The 27,911-nt window shown below is 44.1% G+C and overlaps 1 protein-coding gene across 1 annotated transcript; it reads right to left on the minus strand.

Moving 5' to 3' along the window:
- Nucleotides 1–404: 404 nt before the first annotated feature.
- tnpo2b (transportin 2b) lies at nucleotides 405–27,774 on the minus strand. The gene is made up of 24 exons (XM_056279548.1): nucleotides 27,592–27,774; nucleotides 26,788–26,887; nucleotides 26,410–26,485; nucleotides 25,638–25,787; nucleotides 25,275–25,381; nucleotides 23,908–24,041; nucleotides 23,715–23,796; nucleotides 23,290–23,412; nucleotides 22,097–22,215; nucleotides 21,897–21,957; nucleotides 21,497–21,668; nucleotides 21,135–21,287; nucleotides 20,446–20,671; nucleotides 20,039–20,210; nucleotides 12,065–12,259; nucleotides 11,614–11,772; nucleotides 10,086–10,173; nucleotides 9,877–9,975; nucleotides 9,311–9,406; nucleotides 6,816–6,891; nucleotides 5,504–5,603; nucleotides 1,026–1,100; nucleotides 701–830; nucleotides 405–542 (listed from the first exon to the last, which is right to left on the minus strand). Exons 2-23 carry the CDS (start codon nucleotides 26,884–26,886, stop codon nucleotides 723–725), a joined length of 2,670 nt encoding a protein of 889 aa, XP_056135523.1. The 5' UTR covers nucleotide 26,887; nucleotides 27,592–27,774; the 3' UTR covers nucleotides 405–542; nucleotides 701–722.
- Between the last annotated feature and the right edge of the window lie 137 nt (nucleotides 27,775–27,911).

The following is a 27,911-nucleotide window of genomic DNA, read 5'->3' on the forward strand; positions in this document are numbered from 1 at the left end:
ACTGTATGGGTAAGTAAATGTTTTGAGTGTGAGCATGTGTGTGTGTGTATGTGTGTGTGTTTGTCTGTGTCAGTCAATCTATCAGTTACTCCCTAATTTTTTTTTATAGTCCCATAAATGTCTTGCTCTTGACAAAGGTAACTGACCATTCCTTACATCTCTTTCCCTGTCTTTAAATTTATATCCCTAACTTTCTTTCCCTGGACCTCTCACTATATACCTTTCTCTCTCCCTGCATCTCTATTCCCATGTCGCTCCCAACCTGTCTATCCCTCCAGCTCTCACCTAAGTCTCTGTCCCTCTCTCTATCTGTCCCTACCTGTTAGTTTTTCTGTGTCGGGTCCCTGCCTAGTTAATCTAGAGGTGTCCCCCTGTCCCTCCCTCCCTCCCGCCCACCCTCCCTCTATGGACAAACACATAGGGCGTGGGGGCCGTCCGTCAGGGGGAGATGCCAATTGCGTCCCTCTCCCCCCACCCAGATCAGGGCAGTGCAATAACACAGATGGATGAGTTTCCCATTCACCCTACTCATGCTGGCTCACCTAAAGGAAAAGGAGAAGGGGAGCAAAAGACAAAAGAGAACAGATGGCAAAGATTTAACCTCTAAGTGAAGCAGGCAGAATGTTTTGGTCTGAAAAAAAAAAGCAACCACTTATGTGTATGACAGTTGGCTGTGTAGTGATGCTGGTGTTTAAAGTACCTTTGGGATGGATGTAGAGGCTCTAAACGCCGTAGCAGGCTGCCAGTCTCTCCTTTAGCAGTGGAGGAAACTGCTCCGAGAACTGCTGCCAGTTCTCTTCCCCAACCTGCTCCTTAAAACCATGCAAGATCTGGGCAGGGTAGGTAAAAAAAAGGTAAGGCAGCTGTATTAATAGTGACAAAACTTAGAAAATTAAATTAAGAACATTTTAATAGTCCAAATAATTATTTATCAAGTTACTGTAAATTCCATTTTTATTCCTGAAGTCGGGCCACACATGACATGCCCCTTGCACCATGGGGCCTTCGTCCTGTGAGTCACTCACTTTGTAAAACATGTCTCTCAGGTCATCCTTGGGGTTCACCCAGGAAGCCACTGCATCACAGAAGAAGATGAAGTCCTGGGCATATGGGACAGGCAGAAGACATAGATTTTTGTTCTTTATGACATATACACACAGTAATACACACTCCAGACCATAAGCAAAACCCTCCCAGGGGTTTAAAAAGGGGGGGGGGTCAAAATTGTGCGACAAATTTTTAGAATTGTGAAATTGTGAATGATCAGTGTCAGCAATATTCCGCTGCCATTACATTTTTTTAACCAATTTCCAGTTACTATGTATTGGATTACACTCATGAAAAGAATAAAGTGCTTTTTAAAACTTCAATTAAAATATTCATTCAACAGCTCATCAGTTAGAATCAGAATCAGAAATGCCCTAGTTGCTTGCAATGCAAAATAAGAATGTAAACAAAAACAATAAAAATAGGGGGGAAATTTCTGTGCATTTGCTTCAGGTGGAAATGTTACAGATGTAATTCATAAAATCATTTGTTCCCAGTGCAAAGACTTAATGATACATTCAAGTTGAAAGTTGAAGCAGGGCATAAAAATCCATCCACAGTATCTTGGCTGCTGATTAAGTTTCCTTTATGAATCTCCTTGGGGAAATTCCGTTACTGCAAATTAACCCATCCTAGCTGTGATCTGCGTAGCTAGGAGCAGTGGGCTGCTGCCTTCATACTGTGTCCGGGGACCAACTCCAGTTCTTCTTTCCATCGCCTTGGTCAGGGGCACAGACAGGAGTATAAACCCCAACATGAATGTTTCTTTTGATGGTAGGGGAAACCGAGCACCCGGAGAAAACCCACTGCAGACACGGGGAGAACATGCAAACTCCACACAGAGGACAACCTGGGATGACCCCCAAGGTTGGACAACCCCGGGGTTCGAACCCAGGACCTTCTTGCTGTGAGGCGACAGCGCTAACCACTGGGCCACTGTGTATTAAGTATACATAAATGTATATCGTGATTATGAACCCTGGTTCGTATAATATCTTGTATGTTGTACATGAATATTCTAAACATCTTTGCTGTTCTATGTATATTTTCCAGGTATCTATAGATACCTGAACATTTTAAAATATATATTAATCTAATTAAAGCTGGGAAAGGCAACTTCAGAGAAGTGAGTAATTTTGGCATAAACTCCCCAAAGAATCCAGTTCCCCCTCGCTCTGCTTCCTCCTTCCCTCTCCAACCCCCCCCCCATACCAGCTTCACACACATGCATCATGCATGTTTGGCTGTTGTAACTGACCAAACTCGTATTTTCATTGTTTATCTATGCATGTAAAAAACATGTTTTAAACTGAATCTCTTATTTACCCCAACATTGATGTTGTGAAACACTTTTGTACTTAAAGGTAAAGTATTTATTAAGATGAACGCTAATTAGTCTATCCACCTCTACAAGATCCATAGTGACGACAAGACAACCAACAGAAAGGCTGTGCACGTGAATGAATGACAGGGAGTAGGACTGCCCTGTCATAGAGAGCAGTAAAGCCTCAACCTATAAGGCATGCTCATGTGAGAGTTTGAGATCCTGAATACAGATGCAGGGTTATACACAGAGGCTTGACTTTCTCTTGGATCATTTGAATAACTCATAACTGTAAGAGGGACATGAAAATTTTCCCAAATGACACTGAAAAACAGTTGCCTAATCCAGCTTCAAAAGAGAACTGCACTGGATTTCTGAACTAATGTACATAACTACACAGATGTATCATATAAACTGAGTTTGATTGATTAAGGGGTTAGGGGTTCAGTTATGCATACTCCATTGTATAGCATGTTCGACATTCACCTCTTCCTTTTCATTACATCGAGAGTGAACAGGGTGAGGAAGAGGCAGATGTAATGTTGTTTTGCTGTAGAGGATGAAGACACTCCTCTCCTGCCTTCAGTTAGATGTACAGGCTGAACTTCCTGCTCCTGTGGACCTGATAGCTATACAGATATTCTCTGGTGTCAGTATCTCTGGCGTCAGTAATTTTGGTGTCTCTGGCTTAGCTCTCTCTTGGCTTAAGTCCTACTTATCTGGAAGAACACATTGTGTCTGCTATAATAATATTATATCAACATTTTCTGACATTAAACATGGTTTGCCACAGGGCTCAGTACTTGGCCCTCTACTTTTCTCTCTTTACATTACACCTCTTGGCCAAATTATACGCAGTTACGGAATAAATTTCCATTGCTTTGCTGATGATACTCAGCTGTATGTGCCTATAAGGGCTGATGATCATACTGAAATCACTAATTTAGAGGTCTGCTTGGCTACCGTGAAAAACTGGATGTCACTTAACTTTCTGCTTTTAAATCCAGATAAAACCGAGATGCTAGTCATTGGCCCTGCTAGACACAGACACCAATTTGATCAAGTAACGATAACAATCGACAACTCTGTGGTTTCACAAAGTGTGGCAGCCAAAAATCTTGGTGTTACGTTTGATCCCAGCCTTTCCTTTGATAAGCACATTAAAGAAATCACCAAGACTGCCTTTTTTCATTTACGTAACATATCTAAAATTCGGTCTTTTCTCTCCATGGCTGACGCAGAGATTCTAATACATGCATTTGTTTCATCCAGACTTGATTACTGTAATGTTCTGTTCTCAGGTCTGCCCCATTCTAGTACTAAAAGTCTTCAGATGGTTCAGAATGCTGCTGCTAGAATCCTACCTAAAACTAGGAAATTTGACCATATTACACCAATTCTTGCCTCCCTTCATTGGCTTCCTATCCATGTTAGATCAGAATACAAGGTGCTTCTGCTGACTTATAAAATCCTAAATGGGCTTGTTCCATCCTACCTGTCTGATCTCCTTAAACCTTACATGCCATCTCGAGCACTTCGTTCTCAAAATACAGGGCTCCTGTGTGCACCCAAAGTTAAAAAGAAGTCAGCTGGTGGCAGGGCCTTTTCCTATCGGGCTCCATTTTTGTGGAATAAACTGCCTGCTGCCATCAGACAATCGGAGTCTGTTGAGTCCTTTAAATCCAAACTTAAAACTCATCTTTTTGCCTTAGTTTACAATTAGTTGCCTTTAAGTTGAGTGCTTCACAACCTGTACTGGATGGCGGGTTGGTTTTCTGTCTCAATGAATTTACCAACCACTCTTCTGCCGACGAGTTTATCGAGTTTAGATTATGACGAATTTATGACTTAATTGATTATGGCTAATGACTATTGCAAACTGTTCTCTTCTCTAACATGTCTTTTCTCTCTCCCTGAATGATGTCTTCTCCTTTCTCTTTTTCTGTGTTTGAATGGTGTCATGTGAGTCTCTCTTGCATGCATGTGCAGTCGGTTCTCCTCCCAGGTCTCCGTGGTGATGGTGGCCGCCATTTGGATACTGCCTGCCCTTCCACTCCTCACCTAAGTTTTTCTTATTACATGATGACGCTGGTCGCGTGGCTTGGGTCCTGGACTGCTCCGTTGGCACATGGACACTGCTTGGCAACATGTGCATCATGCTCTTCATAAATTTTATGTCCATTATAATTCTGTTATCCTCTTTCAATGTTGTATTATGTAAATTGCGTGAACACAACATCCATTGCACGCTGTCCGTCTTGGGAGAGAGATCCCTCCTCTGTTGCTCTCCCTGAGGTTTCTTCCTATTTTTTCTCCCTGTTAAAGGGGTTTTTTAGGGAGTTTTTCCTTATCTGATGAGAGGGTCTAAGGACAGGATGTTGTGTTGCTGTTAAGCCCACTGAGGCAAATTTGTAATTTGTGATATTGGGCTATACAAATAAAATTGATTTGATTTGATTTGATTTATCTGTAGTTTTAGAGGCTGAAGTCTCCAGAGCCTGTCTGTTTGAAGACATCATGTTTGTCATCTCCAGCCAGCTGACGGAAGGTGGTCCAGGAAGTTGGCTTCCTGGAGGCCAAAGGGACACTGGACCACCAGGTATTTCTTAAACTTTTTTTTTTATAGCATGCTGGTCTGGCAATCCTCCGGCAGGCAGATCCTCAGAATGAGGTGGCGGCTTTCATTTCTAGACCAAGATCTCCTGTGCTTCCTCCATGCAGAATGAACCCTTGAAGGTGTTTGACAATCCAGATCCTCCAGACTCTTCTGACATTGATTGGGGGTCAACGCTTATACCGACTGTTTAGCAACAACACTACAGAACACTTTGAAGTACAAGGCCAGGATATGTGTAGTACGTTTCACATTTCTGCAGGATTCCATCGCCTCTCTAATTTCCAACCCCCCCCACATAAAAACATCCTCGATTACCAAATCACAGATATCGGGGGTTCGGCATGATATATTGAAATGAGTCTTAGGGCAGCAGGCTGGCCTCGTGTTTAGAAAAGCAAATAGGTCCAATCTCTGCCAAAAGTCCTGCCGAAGTGCTGCCTTAGTGAGTCAATGAGCCGCTGCTTGTTTCAATGCTTTAAAATGTCAGACTTCACACATGAAAACAAGTCTCTCACCTGCACCACACCACTGGGGTTCACTCCAATCATCATGCAAATTCCACGGAAGGCCGAGTCTTTCTCCTCATTGTCTCGGATGTTTCGCAGAGATGTGCACCTGTGGTGTCCAATTACAAAGAAAGCAGGAACTAGCTAAGTTGATAGTGTCCCCTACCTACTACTACTACTACTACTTTTGGCTACTCCCGTTAGGGGTTGCCACAGCGGATCCTCCATTTCCATCTCTTCCTGTCCTGTGCATCTTCCTCTGTCACCCCTGGCACCTGCATGTCCTCCCTCCCCACATCCATACACCTCCTCTTTGGCCTTCCTCTTTTCCTCTTCCCTGGCAGCTCCATTTTCACCATCCTTCTCCCAATATACCCAGTATCTCTCCTCCGCACATGTCCAAACCATCTCAATCTTGCCTCTCTTGCTTTAACTCCATACCATCCAACCTGAGCTGTCCCTCTAATATACTCGTTCCTAATCCTGTCCTCCTTCATCACTCCCAATGAAAATCTTAGCATCTTCAATTCTGCCACCTCCAGCTCCGCCTCCTAGCTTTTCATCAGTGCCACTTTCCAAACCATATAACATAGCTGGTCTGTAAACCTTCCCTTTAACTCTTGCTGGTACCCTTCTGTCGCAAATCACTCCTGACATTCTTCTCCACCCACTCCACCCTGCCTGCGCTCTTCTTCACATCTCTTCCGCACTCCCCATTACTTTGAACAGTTGACCCCAAGTATTTAAACTCATACGCCTTCATTATCTCTACTCCTTGCATCCTCACCATGCCATGGTCCTCCCTCTCATTCACGCATATGTATTCCATCTTGCTCCTACTGACTTTCATTCCTCTTCTCTCAAGTGCATACCTCCGCTTCTCCAGGGGTCTCCTCAACCTGCACCCTACTCTCGCTACAGATCACAATGTCATCCACGAACATCATAGTCCATGGAGACTCCTACATGATCTCATCCCTTACCAATTTAAAATATCTTTTCACTTTGAGTGGACCTTTGCATTTTGCTCCTCACTCACGTTATTACACAACCCATGTACTTCCATGGCAAAGATCCCAGTGTGAAGATGTAGAGATACACCACCCAATACTCAAAATGCCACTAAAAAATAGTATGACTACATTACTGAGCAACGGATAAGTTAAAGAACATGTGACTTTATGCACGCGCCACTTGTCATTGTATACTTGTATAGAACAGTGACTTTTTGTTGACTAAATTCAACCCAAATTGTGCCATGAAAACAAAAGTGATGAAATAAGATTAAGTTAACACGCTTGGGGGGTGGGTAGAAACTCACCAAGGTCTGATAAACTGCGGCAGCATCGGAGCGACTTCCTGAGGACACACATAGCCCAGTCGACCGATGGTGATGGCTGTGGGTAGACAGAGGGAAAAGGAGTCAAGGATGCTGCTAAAACTGTGTGCAGACAGGATCACGTGACACACACACAAATACATACACACTCCCTAAAGCAGTGGTTCTCAACTTTTTTGGGGTCCTGGACCCCCTGCGTATTTTTGATCTACCCTGAGGACCCCTCCACCTGATCTTGGGAGAGGGGGGTTGCAATTTGTAGAAACAGTAGAAACTGCATTTTAAATTGCATTATAGTATTTATTCACTCTTTGGGGCAAAAATAAGAGCTTTCAGTTGTAACTTAGATATAGTTAGCAAAACAGAATTCTTATGCAGTAACTTTCAGATATATGTAACAAAACAGAATATGTATTCAGTAACTTTCAGATATATGTAACAACAGAATTTTTATGCAGTAACTTTTAACAATGCAAACGGGAGTGAGATCTCTTATTAAAATACAATAAATTACACTTGTGAAACAGATGTAATTAGAGAAAAAAGTCCTGTTACCCTTTATAGTTTAGGTAGATAAAGGTCTCAGTCACATTTGAGTAAAATAATCCTATTTCTATAAATGTCATAGGATCTTTTTTTTAAAGATATTTTATTTTCACGGACCCCTTGCAATTACACCACGGACCACTAGGGGTCTGCGGACCCCCGGTTGAGAAACACTGCCCTAGAGGAGCTGGCTCCCAATCTCCCCTTGTGAACCCGCTAATATACTGTGATCCTCTTTAACTGCAACCTGCTCCGATTTTCCATTATCTACACTGCTCAAAAAAATAAAGGGAACACATAAGCAATGCAATGTAGCTCCAAGTCAATCACACTTTTGAGATATCAACCTGTCCAGTTAGGAAGCAACACTGATTTGTGAATCAATTTCACCTGTTGGTAAATTGTCTAATTTCCACCTGGTGGAAATTAGACAATTTGCAAGACAACCCCTATAAAAGGAATGGATTTGCAGGTGGTGGCCACAGACCATTTGCCTGTCCTCATCTTTTCTGGCCTATCTTTGGTTAGTTTTTCATTTTGCTAGTGCCCTCACCACTAGAGGTGGCATGAGGCGGTATCTGCAACCTATAGAAGTTGCTCAGGTAGTGCAGCTCATCCAGGATGGCACATCAATGCATGCTGTGGCAAGAAGATTTGATGTGTCTCCCAGCACAGTGTCCAGAGCATGGAGGAGGTACCAGGAGACAGGCCAGTACACCAGGAGACGTGGAGGGGGCCGCAGGAGGACAACAACCCCGCAGCAGGACCGCTATCTGGTCCTTTGTGCAAGGAGGAACAGGAGGAGCACTGCCGGAGCCCTACAAAACGACCTTCAACAGGCCACTAATGTGCAGGTTTCTGCTCAAACAGTGAGAAACAGAATGCATGAGGATGGTATGAGGGCCCGACGTCCACAATTGGGGCCTGTGCTCACAGCCCAACACCATGCAGCCCGATTGACCTTTGCCAGAGAACATCTTGGTTGGCAGATTCGCCATTGGCGCCCTGTGCTCTTCACAGATGAGAGCAGGTTCACACTGAACACATGTGACAGACGTGAGAGAGTCTGGAGACGCTGTGGAGAACGTTCTGCTGCCTGCAACATCCTCCAGCATGACCGGTTTGGCGGTGGGTCAGTGATGGTCTGGGGAGGCATATCCTTGGAGGGCCGCACAGACCTCTACGTGCTAGCCAGAGGTACCATGACTGCCATTAGGTACCGGGATGAGATCCTCAGACCCATTGTCAGACCATATGCTGGTGCAGTGGGCCCTGGGTTCCTGCTCATGCATGACAATGCTCGTCCTCATGTGGCCAGAGTGTGTCAGCAGTTCCTGTATGTCGAGGGCATTGATGCTATGGACTGGCCTGCACGTTCCCCAGACCTGAATCCAATCGAGCACCTCTGGGACATCATGTCTCGTACCATCCGCCAACGCGATGTCGCACCACAGACTGTCCAGGAGTTGACCGATTCCCTGATCCAGGTCTGGGAGGAGATCCCTCAGGAGACCATCCGTCGTCTCATCAGGAGCATGCCCAGACGTTGTAGGGAGTGCATACAGGCACGTGGAGGCCACACACACTACTGAGCCTCATTTTGAATCGTCTTGAAGAATTTCCACAGAAGTTGGATCAGCCTATGTTCTCATTTTCCACTTTGATTTTGAGTATGATTCTGAATCCAGACCTTAATGGGCTAATGATTTTGATTTCCATTGATCATTCTTAGGTTATTTTGCTCTAAACACATTCCTCTGTCTAATAAATAAAGATTTTCAGCTGAAATATTTCATTCATCGAGGTCTATATTGTGTTTTTAGGTGTTCCCTTTATTTTTTTGAGCAGTGTATATCGAATGAAAAATGAGTAAATGGGACAAAAATGTCTGTCTTCCTTTAAAAAAAAAATGTGTGAGAAAGTCAGCATACCAGTGTTCTCGAGCAGGGTCTTGGGGGTATTGGGTCGGTTAATGATCTCGACCAGTTGGTTGAGAACCATTGCTACATATGGCTGCATCTCCACTCCTGAGAGACAGGGAGGAGGGTAGAGTAGTTGTTAAATGGGACAGAGAAAGTTGAGTTAGATAACAAATGATAGTGGGAACACTTTCTATGAGGCCCATGTTTATATACAGCAATGAGCGTACTTATAATGTACGAGGACCATGTTTATGTGCTATGAAAGGTACTAACAAAGATCAGTGTGCAAAAATCATGTGCTCATAACACCTCATTAATTTCAGATGTATTTAAGACAGGTTTTCTAACAGGTGGGTTATAACATTTTGTAGCATTTGTCAGTAAGCCTTTACAATCACATAATTACAAAGCCTTACAGAGTGGCTCACAACCATTTTTAAAGCTCTAAAGGGCAATTTAGATGCCATAACACATAAGTACACTAAAGGTGTTTTATAAACAGTGGATTCATAGAAAGTAGTACAATGATATCTAGCTGAGGAAACATCAGAACAAGAGGATTCATAGCAACTTACCCATCTGCATGCAGATCTCTCCTATGGCCCAGGTTGCATTGTTGCACACAGATATAAACTCTGGGTTCAGATTTGTGCCCAGGATTGGCATGAACTCAGCTGGAAAAACAAAGACAAACAAACAAGACAAAACCAATGTAGTCATCATGTCAAATTTTTAAAAAGTTGATAGCAGAAGATAAGCATGTGAGGGACCATTGATCAATTACCAATGCAGGGTTTGACATGAGGGAAGCAGGCCTTAGTCAGGTCACCGAGAAGAGCAAATGAGCTCTGCCTTACTTCTGGCATAGTATCCTGCGGAGAAAGAAAAACAGGGTTACACACGCTGGATTTCCAAAGATATTTCCAAGCAGGTTAGAAATGAGCAAAGAATCAAGATTAACGGAAACACCAAAACAAACAAATAACCCCCAGAATATGACAAAAAGAGTGTTTGCGCTCACTTGTGGAGGGAAAGGTTGTCTTTGTTGTAATTTCTGTCTTTATTGGACAGGAAAAATAGGGGAGAGAAGGAAAAACATCCACCAAAGACAGTGGGCTGAATCCAAATCCCAGGACAATGCAACCAGTCAATATGTTGTTTGCTTTGCTGGTTGAAAAACCAGGATGCCCGATCCACTCTTATAAGCCGCCACAAAGACAAATCTTAAAATTTCTCCAAAGGCAACTCTTTTCTATTTAATATTTAATATGTTGTGCACAGAGATTGTTTGAGAAAGAGATAATTCGCATCGGCAGGGTTTTGCCTGTGTTGGTCATTATTTTTCGATAGAGGACCGCCTCCAACTGGATTATCCCACTTATTACATGGCTTTACCTTGTGAAAGAAGTCAGTAAATTGATGGAAAATAACCATTCAAAATTATTTTATTGGCCCACAAGCTTCCGGACTTCTTTCTGTATATTTGAACGGCTAAAATTAGCTTACAAAGGCTTCATGAAGCACATTAATTTGGACCGAAACAGGAACAATGATGAGGCCACAGCTTGACAACAGTCTTGACATACAGTCTGTTATTCAGAAATAACCCACCGCAGAATACTTTAACTGAGCAATCGGAAGAGTTCAACAGAGCCATGTAATAAAAAAAAGCCAAGAGGGAGGAGGAAGTAACTGATTCCTCTTTTTTTTAACGTGGGACCAGGTAAATTCCTTATCATTAAATTTCTTATCTTAATTTCATTCCTTATCATTAAATTCATTTTGGCCACATAGTGTGATGGCTGTGGGAGACAAAAAAAAAAAAACACAACTTCTAGGTGACTGATCTGAATGGCGATTTTTGTTACTTTCCCCACTTTGCATTTTGTCTGCCACCAGGCACAAAACCGCCTGGGAAATATATGGACTGGTTTACAGTACATTAGTAAAGACATTGGATTTTACCTCATCTGTGAACATAGATCCTCCTCTTACCTAATATTCATCGTAGCTACAGCTTGTAAATAAATATGCTTAAAAAGAAGCGGACTATAAAGCCACCTGGTCTTTTTTTGTGACAGTTGATATAAAAGACAATGCCCAAATACAAAAAGTTACCAGGTGCCACTTTGACATTTGGAAAGATGGCTGCACACAATGCACACAACACACACACACACACACACACACACGATATTCCAAAGACTCAAAGTACATTACATTTCCCTTGTGCATCACTCACTACCAATTACCATCTGTATCAACCCAACGCACCACAACACATCCATACCAACACAAACAGTTCTCCTCACCTGCATGCACTGGAAGAGGAGAGTCATGATGTTGCTGCGAGCCACCAGTGTGTCCACATGACCACCCAGTCCCTCAGCCAGACCACTCAACAGATCCAGAGCCACAATCATGAAATCCTTGTCTGGGGCCTCATACTGGTCTGGCTGCTGGCTATACATCTGGTGGATGAAGGAGAAAAAATAGAAAGAAAAAGAGAAAAAGATGATAAGGGGAGGGTGAGAGAATGAAGTCAAAATTTATTCACAAAAGACTTCAAAACGAAATAAGTTTGCCCGAGATATATTTTACATAGTAATGTATGAATGAAAGAAAGGGGAACGCCACCAAAAAAAAAAAAAAAAACGCTTGGAGATGCGGGCGATAGAAATGAGTGGTACTCTAGCTGGCACTCATTTAAAACAAAGAAAACCAAATTGTGCGCGAGTGAGTACGCTAGCGTGTGCAGCTTACCATGGCCTGAGCCAGTGTCTTCTGAACTAGGGTGACACAGCGCTGGTAGACAGGCTCGCAGTAGGGCAGGAAGCCGCTCTGGAGGGCTGTGGCCACAGAGGACAGGCACTCTAGTAGGGGGAATAGGTCCTTGTCCTCGTCCTTGAGCTCATTCCACTTCGCAATTAAAGGAGGCATCAGCTTCTGAATGTACTCCTGCAAAATATGCATGCACATGGAAACACAATGAGAGTTAAATAAAGAGCTGGAATGAATGCGTGTTTGATTTCTGCCTTCTTGTACTGCCACCCTTAAAACTCAGCAACAATTTTTACCCAAATGGAATTTCATTTACGGCTCAGCTACAAAACAGCAATTTCTGATCTGGGGATTAAAGCTAAAAGCTTTCGGACATGTTGAGGGTGGATATGAGCTTCAGCATAGTTCTTGAGATTGAAGAATTCTCGCTAGACTAACGATGGCACTTCACTGCCTTATCTCTGGAAAGGCTACCAAGTGCTGTTGAGTACATTGGTGATGATATGTGTTATACTAATATGTGGCATGAATAAAGTAAATTTAATATGAACGTTAAAACATCCACCACGACAACATTAGTGCAAAGTCCTCACAGAAAGAAATAGATATTTGTGATTTATTAATTTTTTTTTTGTTTTCCTCCTGTGGTTGAAGCTAACACAACAGTCAAAAATTTAACACAAGCCAATTAAATTTCCCCATTAAAACACTGTATAATCTATATAAGAAAGATATTTCCAAGACCCAGCCTGAAAGAGACCTTATGGAGGCAGGCCTCAGCGGCGCCCCGACCTTGCTGAAGCCATCAACCTTGCAAAACAACCCACCAAGGGGGGGTGGGGGTTGTAACGACCAGGGCGCACCACTTAACCTGGACACGTTCACCACAGGTGAACATCCCTCTTGGACTGCGCCCACAGATCCCTTCGATAGAAACCCAAGCATGGAGGCCCACCACGACCTTTTATCATCAGAGTTCACTGTTTTCATGTCAAAGAACAGATCATGCGCCGGGCGAGGGAAGCTGCCCCTCTCCTGCACCAAGGCAGGAGACTATCCGTCTTCCCTGACTTTGCCCCATCCATGGCCAAGAAACACTCAAAGAGTTTTTTAGAAATGCTAAACGCCTACTGCACTCCTGCCCAGGTGTTAAATTTGGCCTCTTCTACCTGGCTGAACTTAGGATCACTCTACCAAGCGGAGCTCTCCACAAGTTCATTGATCCAGCTGCTGCGGTTGACTTTGTTAACAGAGACTTGAGGAGGGCCACCCCTTCCAACCCAGAGTGACGGGATCAACGGTGCTAACACCTAACCTCTAACCAAAATATCCTTTGACAACCAATATTCATAAACCTATGTTAAATGAAACTTTTCAATAAAATTTTCAGATAGGATATATTAAATTTTTTCAATAATATCCTTAAACCTATGTTAACTGAACCTTCCCAATACAATTCCCAGATAGGATGTATTCGGTTCTTTCCAATAATATCTGGTCTATCGCCTTCTATGTATGTTTGAAGAGGAGGTTTATTTATTATCTTTTTTTTCCCACTTGGTTTTTATGAGAAACACTGTAGGCCACAAGCTGTCATGCTGCCTGTGTTTTTGGTTTAACACACCTTATTTAACTTGCCTATATTGGTAGGCTGTACTTTTTCATCCATCCATTATCCAAACTGCTTATTCTGCTCTCAGGGTCGCTGGAGCTTTTTATTTACTACTATATAATTGTCACTAACTCGGCTTGGTAGGAGCTTTAATAGGCTACTAGATCTTCTATGTTTCTTAGGAAGTACTTAGGAGCTTGTATGAGGGGGTGTGTGCATCTTGTTTCGGAAGATACTTCAGCAGGTTGGAGAGAGTTCATTAGTTCACTTCTTCTTGTTCTTTGTCATGTAGTATGTTACGTTTAGTCTTCTAATGGTAAAGTGCTATATTCACTTTTTCTGTTTTCAAATTATGACCCAAAAACCTAACTAAAAGGGCAGTCAGCTGGGAATACACTTAATCTTTGTAGCTGGAACTGTAAAGGTCTAAACCAAACAATAAAGCATTGTAGGATGCTCCATCATCTCCAGCATTTGGGAGCTCAGGTTGCATTCTTGCAAAACACTCACGGATCGGCTCACTCTTGGTTGCGGAAGGGCTGAGTTGGCCAGTTATATCACTCTGCTTTCCAAAGCAAAGCTAGAGGCGCTGCTATTCTAATACACAAATCTGTACCTTTTGTTTCCTCCAATGTCATCATGTCATCTCAGATGTCAACAGTAGATATATTATCATCACTGGAAGATTCTATAAATACTAAGTTCATTCTTGCCAACATATAGGCACCAAATTGGGATGACAATAACTTTTTTTTTGCATTTTTTCCCCCTAAGTTTCCAGATATGTCCTCACACCTTGTCCTTGGGGAGAGGGGTTCAACTGTTGGTTGGGTCATTTAGATTGGTCCTCCAGTAAACCTACTTTTTCCTCAACAACAGACTTGTACCTTCTGTTCGTTCATGTTCTCACAATTCTATAGTCATATCAGACCATGCCTTCTGACTTTAGATTTAGCTGTAGGCGGAGGACCCGAGTCCCGTGCACCCTGGCGTTTGTCCCGCGCACACTGGCGTTTTAACTCACGCTTGTTGTCTGATGACAAATTTGTCTCAATTCTGACCACTCAAATTGATCTTTTTTAGAGCCACGAATGAGACAACGGGCGTCTCACCATCTCTTCTTTGGGAGACCTTTAAGGCCTACATTAGGGGCCAAATTATGTCATATACTAGTTTTGATATGAAACAGAGGAAAAAAAGAGACTGTCCAATTGGAGCTTATGACTCGGATATTACAGTTGGATAATATACATGCAACTTCACCTTCCCGATGGTGTACAAGGATCACCTTTCTTTACAAGCAGAATTTGATAACTTGTCAACTGCAAGTTGATGACCTGCAAGTCAAATTACAACATACTCACTGAGTATGGGGATAAGACTAGTAAATTACTTTCCCACCAACTTCGCCAGACATCCTCAAATCATCAAATTCAAACTTCCATGGGGGTAACAACTGACCCTCAAATAATTAATCATCAATTTAGGGGCTTCTATGCCTCTTTCTATACTTCCGAACAGTCAGCTGACCCCTCAGTTTTCAGCACTCTTACTGTCGATTGACTGACCATTGGTGCAGCTTCCAAGCTTCAACTAGAGCAAGCCATAACAACTGAGGAGATTTCACGAGCAGCGGATACAATGCAATGCTCCAAGTGCCCCGGACCAGATGGGTTTCCAGTCGAGTTTTACAGGAAGTTTATGGTTAAGCTAGCCCCTCTCCTGATTAATATATTCAACTATTCATTGGACACCCCCCCTCTCCCTCGATCCTTGTCACAGGCCTCCATTTCATTAATACTAAAAAAGAATAAGGACCTCCTTTCATGCAGATCCTACTGCCAAATTTAATTACTGAACGTGGACTATAAAATACTAGCTAAGCTACTGGCTACACATTTGGAAACGGTCTTGCCATCTGTAATTTCCCTTGACCAGACAGGCTTCATTAAAGATAGACATGCTTTTTCGAATGTTAGATGCTCATTTATTTAGCCTCCCTCCATGATTGCTTAGCTGCCACCAAAGACTGGGTGTCCCTTAATTTCCTCCATCTAAACCCCGACAAAACTGAATTTATCTTAATTGGTCCTGAGAACTTTGCCACTGCAGTTGATCAGTTTATTGGTCCACTTCATTCAAACATCAAACCTACTACTAAAAATCTTGGTACGGTAGCGGACTATATGGGCACAATTCACCATAATTGGTAGACACGGGCCCTTTAAGAAAGGGTTTCCAGGTTGAGAGGGCGGAGCGAGGACTAGGATGGTTGGAGCAGCGCCATGTTACCGAGATGGTGATTTTGTACAGAAGAATAAATAACACACACGTTCGTGTAGCCAATGAGAGAAATTGTCCGTCTCTACTTTCCTGCAATTTCCACATTGGTGACCCCGGCGGTTGTCTGCTGGACGTTTCCAGAGACAAATCTTTATGAACATGAAGACTAATGTGGTTTCGCTAAAGCTGCCAGAGTTCTGGGAGTTGTCAGCCTTGGCTTGGTTTTCCCAGACAGAAGTGCAGGTCGCACTGCGGGAAATCATCGCAGATGCCACAAAATACCATTAAGTGGTGTCCGCTCTCAACAGTTCAACAGCAACCAGAGTGGTGAGCCTCCTCAAAAATCCTCCGCAGCAGGATAAATATGAGACACTCAAGGCTCACCTGTTGAAAACTTTTGAACTTTCTTACGCTGAGTGGGCAAGCCGGCTCTTCTCTCTACAAGGCCTCGGTGACAATAAGCCGTCTGAACTTATGAACAGGATGCTGGATCTCCTGGGAGAGCACAAGCCCGACTTCCTCTTCATCCAACTGTTGCTGCAACAGCTGCCTTCTCAGGTACGAGCTGCTTTAGCCAACATCACCATCACTGACTGATGTGCTCTAGCCGAGGAGGCTGATAAATTTTTCCTGGCTGGTCAACAGCATTGTGCGGCTGCGTTATTTTCCTGCCCAAATATTTTCATCACTGCCTGGAGACAACAGTCGCCGCCGCAGCAACAGAGCCTCAACAGTGGCAGCATCAAAGCCAGCGTTTTTAACATGCAAAGTTTGGACCCAAGGCCAACTGTGGCGGGAAACGCCGGGGCCGGCGCTCAATAGTGGCCATGTGCATCGGCCAAACTGGCAGGCTGCTTTTCATCAAAGATCCATTTCTGGATGGCGGTCCCTGAGCGATACGGGTGCGCAGAGGAGCTTCCTGCCCGCATCGTGAGTAGCCGGCCCGTCCTGCGGATATGCCCCCCCGTGGAAGCCGCTAACGGCAGCCCCATCTGCTCTTATGGCACTAGGTACATGAAGCTGTGTTTCGGAGAACAGTGGTTCAGTTGGGACTTTGTCACGGCGAAATTTGCCGTCCCCCTCCTCGGTGCGGATTTCCTATGTGCTGCTGGTAAATGTCAAAAACCGCTGCTTGATCAATGTGGTCACTTTCTGCTCATATGTGTGTACTCTCAGCGGAGCGGACTCCATCAGACTATCTAGCATGCTCTCCGCCACAGACGATTTTCTCCAGCTTCTTCCTGAGTTTCCGGTCCTCACGCAGCCCACCTTCTCGTCTTCCAACGCCAAGCATGGAGTGGAGCACCACATCGCCACTACTGGCCCATCAGTCTATGCTCGGGCTCAGCGCCTCAACCCAAGAATATGGAGCATCTTGGCATCATTCGCCACTCCAACAGCCCGTGGGCTTCACCCCTCTACATCCTCCCGAAGCCTGGCGGCAGGTGGGGCCCGTGCAGTGATTACCAGCGACTCAACAATACAACGACACCGGACCACTACCCAGTCCCACACATCCAGGATTTTTCCACCCACCTGGCTGGAAAAGTCATCTTTTCCAAAGTGGACCTCATCCGTGGATACCATCAGGTGCCCGTCCACCCACTGGATGTCCCCAGAACGGCAGTGATCACCCCATTTGGACTGTTCAAGTTCCTGCGTATGCCATTCAGCCTCAAGAATGCCGCGCAGACATTCCAGTACCTCATGGATTCGGGGCTACTTTTGTTTTCATCTATCTAGATGACATCCTCATCACCAGCACTTCCAAACCGGAACACCTGTCCCACCTCTGGACTCTTTTTGAGCGGCTCAGCCAGCACGGGCTGATTGTCAATCCAGCCAAGTGCCAGTTTGGGCTGACAACCATCGACTTCCTCAGACACCAAGTCACTAACGACAGGGCGGTACCTCTCCCGTCAAAGGTGGACACCATCGTGAACTTACCGCAGCTGCTCACAGTCAAGTCCCAAGAGGCAAGGCCACCAAAGACACTGTGGACTGGTCTGCGGAGAGGAACAAGGCGTTTGTGGACACTAAGGCTGCTCTGGCTGATGTAACAATGCTGGCGCACCTGTCACCCAAGGCTCCGAACGCCAGTACTACAGACGCTTCGGACTACGCAGTTAGGGCGGGTTCGGCACCCCATCTGACCTCTCCTCGGATCTGGGCTCACAGTTTGTGTCTGAGCTCTGGAACGCAGTCCCAGAGAGCGTAGGGGTGAAGCTCCACCGCGTACTAACCAATGGCCAATGGGTTGTGCGAGCAGTTTCATTGCTGTATGAAGGCCGCTCTTCGGCCCAGCCTCAAGGATAGCAGCGGGGTCGACAGGCTCCCATGGGTCATGCTGGGCCTCAGGACCGCCCCTAAGGAGGACCTCCAGTCCTCATCCGCTGAACTGGTTTACTGACAGCCGCTGCGGGTCCCAAGGGATTTCATCCCCAACACCACAGGTCCCTGGTCTGCAGCCTGTCAACGGACCACGCTCCTGGAGAACGCCAGAGCTTTTGCGCTTCGCAACATGGCCTCCCACAGTCTCGCATCCCCGCAAGTCTGCAGTCGGCAGAATATGTTTTCATCTGCCACAACGCCCACCGTGAACCCCTACAGCTTCCCTACGACGGGCCGTTCCGCGTCCTGGAGACCGGAAACAAGCAATTTGTCGTGGAACTCGGCAACAAGCCAGAGTGCATTTCAGTAGATTGCCTCAAACCAGCACACCTGGACTTGGACCGACCTGTTGGACTTGCCCAGCCCGCGAGGCAGGGGTGTCCTCCTACCCTGCCCCCACCCCCCAACAAGGCCCCTAAGGTCCCTCTACCCCCATGCCGCCCGCAGGGTCCTTAAAGCCCCTCCTGTAGGCACCCTGGCCTCCGCACCTGTTCGGCAAAGCCGTTGCGGCCGGGCCATCCGTCCCCCTCCATGTTGACTTTTTTTTATTATGGTGAATTCTGGGGGGACGTATGTAGCGGACTATATCGGCACAATTCAGCATAATTGGTAGACACGAGCCCTTTAAGAAAGGGTTTCCGGATTAAGAGGGCGGAGCAAGGACTAGGATGGTTGGAGCAGCGCCATGTTGTTGAGATGGTTATTTTGTACGGAAGAATAAATGACACACGCGTTCACATAGTCAGTGAGAGAAATTGTCCGTCTCTACTTTCCTGCAATTTCCACAGTGTTATTTTTGACCAGAATGTCTTTCGATCACCATGTTACTAAGCTTGTCCAATCCTGTTTTCTTCAGCTACGAAATATTGCAAAAATCAGAAATATTTTGTCTTTTAAGGATATCGAAAAATTAATTCACACTTTCATTTTCTCCCATCTAGATTACTGTAACTCCCTCTACTCTGGCCTCAACCAAGCTACTTCAAATTGTCTACAGTTGGCTCAGAATGCAGCTGCTAGACTACTAACTAGAACTAGCCGTAGGTCCCATATTACCCCTATTCTTGCATCCCTCCATTGGCTTCCCGTAAAATTCTTGACCCTATTGGCTAGAAGACTGATATTACTTCGGTGGAAGTCATCCACTCCTCCATCCCATGAGGAACATCAGAGATGTTCTTCATTTTAGTAAATCAGAAAAGATCAAATACATACTACATGGGTCTACGGCTAAATTTTTAACATTTTGGCAACCCGTATTCGACCACTGCAGTTCAAGAGTGTATTTCAGTGAAGCTGGCTGTTGGTTATTATTTTTCCTTGTAATTTGCTCCTTTGATTACTCAAGACTAATCTGTAGCACGAACAGTACTTACTATGTTGCAATTTACCAAGAAGACTTTCTTTCTTTTTTTTTGTTTGTCTTTTTGGGCGGGGGGGTTCTTTTGCTACACAATTTGTTTTTGCATGTGTGTATGTTTTTGGCTGCTGTGTTTGCCATATACATGTTTATATGCATGTTTTAAAATAAAAAAAGGAAAAATGTTGAGACAATTGAGACTTGTCTGCATTTTTGAGACAAACATTAAATAAAAAGTTCTGAAATTTAAAAAAAAAAAACAAAAAAAAACTGTACAATCTGTATTAACATGTGAGCGTGCTACACTCACAGGCTGGTTGAGGTGGTGTCCCACTGAGTCTGCTAGGGTTCCAATGGCGTCATAGAGGATGAGCAGGTTCTTGTGCTGGTATTTCCCAAAGGCAAATACCAGCGTGTCCAGGATGAAGCTCAGGTAGGGCACCAGCTCAGTACATGCCTCTTCCTCCAGCGTGGCAAACGCACTGAGGAAAGTGATGAGGAGACATGTAATGAATGAGAAGGGATGTGGAGAGAAAAAAAATAACACGTGGTATTGGTGCACATTTATAGGTGGGATAGGGGTGGGATGGGTATGGGATAGGGGTATGAGGGATGTCGTGTCAAGTAAAATACAAATGCACATTCACACACATCCATGTACAAGAACAGGCATGTGCAAAAACCACACCCGCAGTAATAAACACCACAGAGCCTTACCTGCAGGCTGCCTCCTGCACCCTCTTGTTGCCATCTAGGATGCGTTTGAGCAGCTCAGTCATGAGGGGTTTGAGGTGAGCGTCGGGGGGTTGGCCAACAACCCAATGAGCATAGCGGCTGAGGGTCCAGCAGGCGATGGAGCGCACCAAGGCCTTCTTGTCACACAGACACTGAATGAGGTGGGGGATGAGCTCAGGCAGGTAGGGCACCATGCCCTGCATACAACCTGAACAGAGGAAGGAAAAGAAAGTTAAAAATGTTCATACATACAATCCAAGAAGAATTTCACATACTCAGTTGTCTGTCTTCAGTGGGAAAATTAGGTATGACTGCCGCTTAAGTCTCAGGAGTTTAAAAAAGTTCAACCTCTTGATTTGTATATAATTGTTAGAAATCAGATCAAAGTGTTACATCTGATTTACCAAGAAAATTACCTATTCATTCATTCAATATTTTAAAAAAAAAACAATTCTTTTCCCCCTCCCAATGGTCTTAGGGTGAGCTAACTACGGGTCACTTAACGTTTGCTGCTCTGGAAAGTAAAACCTGGAAAGTTAAAAAAAAGAAGAGAAAAAAGGGTTCTGAATGTACTGCAGAAAACAGACAAGGCATGTAAAACAGACATAGCGGGTTTTAAATTATTACATGAAGTGTATTCATGGAAGGCCAGTCAGCCTGATCAGTCTCACCCTCAGCAATAGCTCCGAGCACAAGAATGCCAGACTCCTTGATGACCCAGTCAGGATGGAATAGCAGGCCTTTGAGGAGGGGCAAGAGGTGGGGGAGCAAGTCGTCACGAAAAACATTGGCCAACACGTCCAGTGCCGCCGCTGAACACTTCCCTGGAGGAGGGGTAAACAGCTGACCATCAGATGTCGTAAAAAGAATACATAATCAGCTACGTGGACTGTTAGGGTGACTGTAAAGAAGGCATTAAGCTTTTGTGTAAATGATAATGTCCTGTGCGGAGTTAAAATGGAGCACTTGATCATCAGAGCCGAGTCTTGAGGCAAACAGTGAGGGATGCTCAGGCCGCTTGTGGGTAACCTACGTAGGTTCCAGTCAGAGAGCGTGTCGTCATCATCGTCCTCATCCTCATCTATGTCCTCCCCTTCTTCTCCCTCTCCTCCTTCATGCTGCAGGGTGACGGTGCGGGACTTGTGAAACCGTGGCTTGATGTCCTGCTCGCTGTCTGGGACCGTCTCATCCTCCTCCACATCCCCCTGGTGATAACGGAGTGGCAGCGGTAAGAGTAATAACAAAAAGAATAAACTTGAATTAAAAAAAAAACAAACAAACAAAACAAACAAACAAAAGGGAAACATCCAGGAAATAAAAAGAGGCAATAAAAATACATAAAGAGGAAGAAGAACGAGAAGCATAGGACCAGGTGTTCTGTTTGTTCCAGAGATGAACAGTCCCTGGGTGCCGAATGGATGGACAGTGCTCACCTTTAAGAGGATGATGTCAATTTCTGAGTACTTCATCCCATTCACCAGGATAGGAATGAGTCTGAAGAGAGAAAAAAAGAGCACATTTGTAACCACGACTGTGGGAAATACTTGGAGCACTTCTCTCTGACTGCCATCAGGTGAAGTGAGTCCAACAACCTTGAACTGCAGCAAGCTTGAATTTGCGAGAGCATACTTACTGAACTAAGTGGCCAGATAGAGCTTCTTTACAGATGGGCTGTTCTGCCAAGGTCAACCAGAATTCACAGGCCTCCAGAGCCACGTTCTCATCTGGATCCTGTGTCCGCTGCAGCATGTACTGTTGGAAGAAAGAAAAGATGGAATAATTGTGTGCATGTTTGTGTAGTGACAATGTATGTGTGTGAGTGTGCTTTTGTGGGGGATCATTGTTGACAAGATAGCCAACAATTGCTTGCTGACTTCTCTCCAGCAAATTACTTTTTGTTCGTTTAAAACACCAGCAATACACCTTCACCTCATCTTTGTATTGCTGTTGAAGGCATTGTGGTTGCACATTTATCGCTGAGTAATCCCTACTCTTCATTTTAGAGCTGTGCCAGGGAAGATGTGAAGAGCAAGTGAGCCTTTAACTTTAAAATGAATGTGAAACCTATGTTACGCACTGCTTGCATGTATTTGTAGACGAGTAGGGCCAGTGACTTGGCACTTTTTAGCTGCCAGTGGCCTAACATAGCGACACCTTTGTCTGTCTGTCAGTGGTATTAGTGATGCGTAAAATTGATCACCACTCAGATGTAGTGTAAGCATGAGTGCAGCACCATTCGTTGACTTGCGCATTGATCATCTTCATCAGTTTGACTTGACACATTGCAACATTAATAGTAATAAGTAACCCATAGCCGTTAGTGGTTTATTGTTATTGTTGTGTTTTTTCAACATGTGCAAATACTCAGTATTTGTTAAGTTGTTACATATTGGGTTACAGTTCCAGATGAGTGGTAGTATTGGCCTGGGCTATATTTGTATCACCAGATCTCTAGACAGCGTTTCATCAACCCATTACCTGTTGAAATAATGTCTTTCCTGTCAGTAATTAATCACTGTTTAATTACATGTTCACAACACATAAAATTGTATTAAGTTTCTACCCAAAACTGCCAGAGCTCAGAAGAACAGTTTCTACAGGAAAGACATTAAAATATCTCATTAAGGAAAACACATAAGTTGATATCAAGATGTCAGAAAGCATGGCCAGATACCAAACTAGAGTTTATCAAATTAAAAATTAATTCCAAATAAACAGCATTCCAATAGACTTTGTTTTTACCAGACTACTCGGTGTTTGTACAAAATAGGTCATATGCATAGCTATCTAAGGTAAAATGGTAGGTCAAAGTCACCCCGTATTTACCTGGATGATGCTGTGCATATGTGGGATGAGGCGGTCAATTCGAACCTCCAGCAGCATAACCAGAGCCCTGCACACATTCTTCCGCACTTCACTGTCCTCATCACCAGCCAGTGCAAACAGACTCTGGATAATCGGGGACAGGAAAAAAAGGAGTAGAGTTAAAAGACAACCAAGAGAAGAAGGGATGCAATGGAGATTGAAGGAAGGAATAGCGAGGGACGAAGAATCAAGGGAGAGGAGAAATAAGAAAGGGAAGGTATAAAGCAAACAGAACACCACTGATTATACAGAGGAGATCCCTGGTGTCAGGATGGGGCATGGCTCCAACATGCATAAACCAAGTAGACCATGGATGTGCAAACTGAGGCAACCAAGGATGTGCAAATCAACCACACTTTAAGGGGGTGCGACAGGTCATCTCTCACCTCGATGAAGGTGTCAATGTTATTCATCAGAGCCTGAGCTCGGCCAATGATAAACTGGTTCACACACGCTATAGCGTGAGACCTGAGAGAGAGACAAACAGATGGAACATGAAAGATGATTTAAATAGGGGTATACAGACAGTGAAGGAGAGACAAATTGTCAGTGGAAAACAGTGTGATGGATTTCACTAACCTGATCTTGGGGCTACAGTGTTTAAAGAACTGGAGGAATTTGGGGATCATTATGTTGAGAGGTCTATTCAAAGCATCACTATCCAACAGTTCTGATGAATCTTCACAGATCTTCTGCAGCGCTCCAAAAGATCCCTGAGGGAAGGACCGACAGACACATATAAACACATTGGGAAGCAGGGCTGGAAGACAAGACACTGTCAATGCAGATCGTGTTTTTCAATTGGCACTTTTGGTAGAGCTGAGTGAAACCATGCTGCATTGATTTGCGTTTCCATTACTAGTTTAAATGTACTAAGTGGTACCAAGTCACGCCAGAGATGGACCATCTCCAGAGTCAGGCCAAAGCGTGCTAGACCCCCCTCCAAGCGGGTTGCAGTAATGTTAGATGGGTTTCATACGTTCAGTGACTCTTCTAGTTCCATTTTGTCATTCCGTCTCCATTTTTCAAGCAATAAACGGCAGATGCCAAGTAAAACTGTAACAACCATAGGCGCCAACTTGTGTTTTTGCCTGTGGGTGCCCAAGTTAAAATACCAACAATGTGAGGTTTGTCACAAAATCACTTATTGTGCTTGCTTTACTGATTACTGTGATGTAGGTTTACTAGGCTGCCGTCGTCTGTCGGATGTAGACACAAACCGCAATGAAATGCGACACTGCTCCGCTACAAATTATAACAGGCTATACCATATCAGCACAGTCTTGAGGGGTTAGTATTTACATACACATTGGCCACAACATAACACTGCGTCGTTCACGTGTATAATAGTACAACCGTCTAGTTAAGCAAAAGAAAAAACCTAAATGAATACAATACCTTGGTGTTCATCAAGCAGTATTTACATACACATTGGCCACATTCACAACTTAACACTATGCCGTGTGTGTAATGAAGTTTTTTTTTTTTTTTAAAAAGATGTCGTTTTTATTTGTTCGTTTATTTTATTCATTTAATCAGCCTTCCACATGGGTGTTCAACCTTTTTGGTGGGTGCTCGGAGCATCCACGGTATCAGCGCCTATGGTAAAAACAGCCGGAAAATCCATGATGGTAAGTAGCTGGCTACCAACAACCACTGCACAGTGCATAATAAATAATAAACAGCGCCGAAGAGGGCGCTACTTTTAAACGTCATCGACTCAAGACAAGCGCATCAGTTAAAGACACACCTTCAAGTGGTTAGCCATGTGGTAATGGAAATGCAAATCCCAGCCATGCTGGGCTGACGCACCGAGTCAAACCGAGTCAAGCCAAGCCAGCACGTGTATGGAAAAGTGGCAACAATTTAGGACAAGACTGGTCATCACACAAGCATGTGTGTGTGTGTTTGTGCATGCGTGTGTATGTGCATGTGACATATCTGACCTCGCAGGTATTATAATCTTCCGAGTTCAGCAGGTTACAGAGCTGAGGCAACAGTTCAGGCCAGGTTTGTAGCTCTCCTTTAGATGCTATAGTTGTGATTAAGATACCTAGAAAATGAAAAAAAAGGTGCACATAATGTTATCCAAACATAAAACTATGGAATAGCTGATGGACCATCACCACTCAAATTTAAAGTGTCATAAAAAAAAAAAACACAGTCCTTGTTTCTCCCTTTGCTCCATGACCTTCAAAGCTTCCACCACCCACATATATTGAGTCATACTAGCTTAACAAAAGCAGCTATCTGCAGCTCTCTAGTTCCCTCCATCTCTCTCTCTCATATATACTATGTATGATACAAACCAATTGTAGCTCTGATGAGCGGTGAGGGGTCTCCAATGTTGTTGAGACATTCTCGCTTGATGAACTCAGCTACGTTGGCAGGAAAGTTCTGGTAGTGAGCCTTCACGTTGTTCTTCAGTATAAGGCCACTCAGAGAACGAGTGGGCTCATCTGAGGGAGGGAAGGCAGGACAGTTAGAGCACTGGGGAGGGAGGAGGGGAAGAGTCAGATGAGTGCATTTCAATCATTAAGAAATAAAGGCAGAGGCACATTGTAAGACTTAAAGTGCTAACCCTGTTTAGATGTCTTTACGTATGCTCAACAATCCAGGTAAGAAAATCAAAGAAGGTTGAATCAGTTCATCTGGATACAACGTTTATTGACAGATGCGTTTCATCACTCATCTGAGTGACATCTTCAGTCTAACCCTGTTAAGAGTTTACTCAGCATCACGCACACAATGTTAGACTGAACAACTTTTGTTGCTCTATTGTGAATAAGTTTATATATGATGATTGGGCAAAGATAGTATCATACAGTTAATGATGCGATGTGTTAAGATTATCTCGAGGAAATTACAGTCAAGGAATCTATTGGAGTGGTTTAGCTTGGATTTGTGAACACCTAATTGTACCAGATCAGTCCCAACCAGGCTTTTGATCATGATCTGCCCCCTATTATTGGAATTTACTAATAAAAGGATGAATTGGCCCAATTATTCTCTGGTGTGAATTCACCCTAAATGGCAGTTCAACAGCACTGTTTGTATATTTGGGTTCTAACACATACATACCCGCAGATTTGAGGCTTGTAAGGACAAAGATAAGATAGTTGTTGAAGTCTGGAAACTGGTTAAGCTGTTCCAGTTTCTGCAGGTTCTATTAAGGAATTCAACCAGCGATGGGCAAACAAAAAAATATCCCACTCCAACATTAATGTTCTTGCATACAAGCACTGTGTATTCATACATTTTCTTTACACACAACACTCCTGCCGGTTTGAGACATGCTGAGCTTGGCTACATTCCAAAGCTGTTCTCATTGTGTAATATTGTGGACATGAAGCACACACACATGCATGCACGGCCCACATTGGTTGCTGGAGGACTGAGCAACACCTCCTCCCTTTCCAAACACATGTACAGTATGTACACACACAAAGCTAAGGATACTTCCTGTACGGCTCTTTGTGTTGCAGTGTCTGGGGACTGGGAGTCCTTCAATAGCTGAAGCACCTGCTGCAGACCTTGATCATCCGGCTGCCACTCCATCCTAGTCTCACACACACACACACACACACACACACACACACACACACACACACACACACACAATAAACAGGTCTTGAAGCACAGCCATACTATTTTCATTGACAGCCAGCTCAAAATTACAGCGAAGGAACCACTGACTGAATAATTATAGCTACAGTCGGACTAGTCTAGCTGCTTATTTTCTTTGTAAACTGCTTCGCTTACTTGCTTACAGTAAACCTTTGACTAAGAATCGACTATGGCAGTGCAAGAATTTGAAGACGCTTCTCAACAATGGTCTAATTCAAATGTAATGCACTGTACCTATTAACCAGGCTAACGCTACGCAGTTACCACTAAAGCTGGCGTTCTGGTTTTACGCGTCTCGATCAGCTCGTCGTGCTAAACAGTAATCACGGCACATCCAGTCTCACTGCATCGGGCCCGCACGGCCTTCACACAGAAAACGCAAATGTCTGACACATTCCGCTACCCAGCTAGCACAGGGTTAGCGTCGCGTCTAAACGATAATACAAACAACCGCCGATAGCAGACCAACGTGATCCAAGTTAATGTCAGGTTGGAGTGCATTGGTAATCACAATAGATAACGAGACGAAGGTATACATTAATATTCAAATCACGGCAATCGCATGTCACCCGCCCCGGCAGCTTTCATTAGCATGGCAAGCTAACTTCACGTTGAAAGTACCGCCAAAGCGTTTACCTGGTCACACCGATTGCCAGATGTGTAATCTTATTAACCGTAGTGCAGTTCCACCGGAGCAAAGAACAGTAACCGAAACAAATGCAACCCGATCGGCGTTAATACGTAATGATCACAACCGATCTAGCCTATGTGGCTGGCTTACGTTACAACAATTAACAGGCTATTGCTAGCTGGTATGTGACAGAGATTGCATATGCATTGCATTCAAGCCAGGTTAACAATTTGGATCCCTCTCAGCTTCCGTACAAGAGAGATCGCGCAGGCAAGAATAAAATGTCAGTTCTTCTTCGTCTTCTTTTTTTCCAGCGTTATTGGCG

The sequence above is a fragment of the Lampris incognitus genome, chromosome 5 (genome assembly GCF_029633865.1).
Source record: "Lampris incognitus isolate fLamInc1 chromosome 5, fLamInc1.hap2, whole genome shotgun sequence".
Classification (NCBI taxonomy): domain Eukaryota; kingdom Metazoa; phylum Chordata; class Actinopteri; order Lampriformes; family Lampridae; genus Lampris; species Lampris incognitus.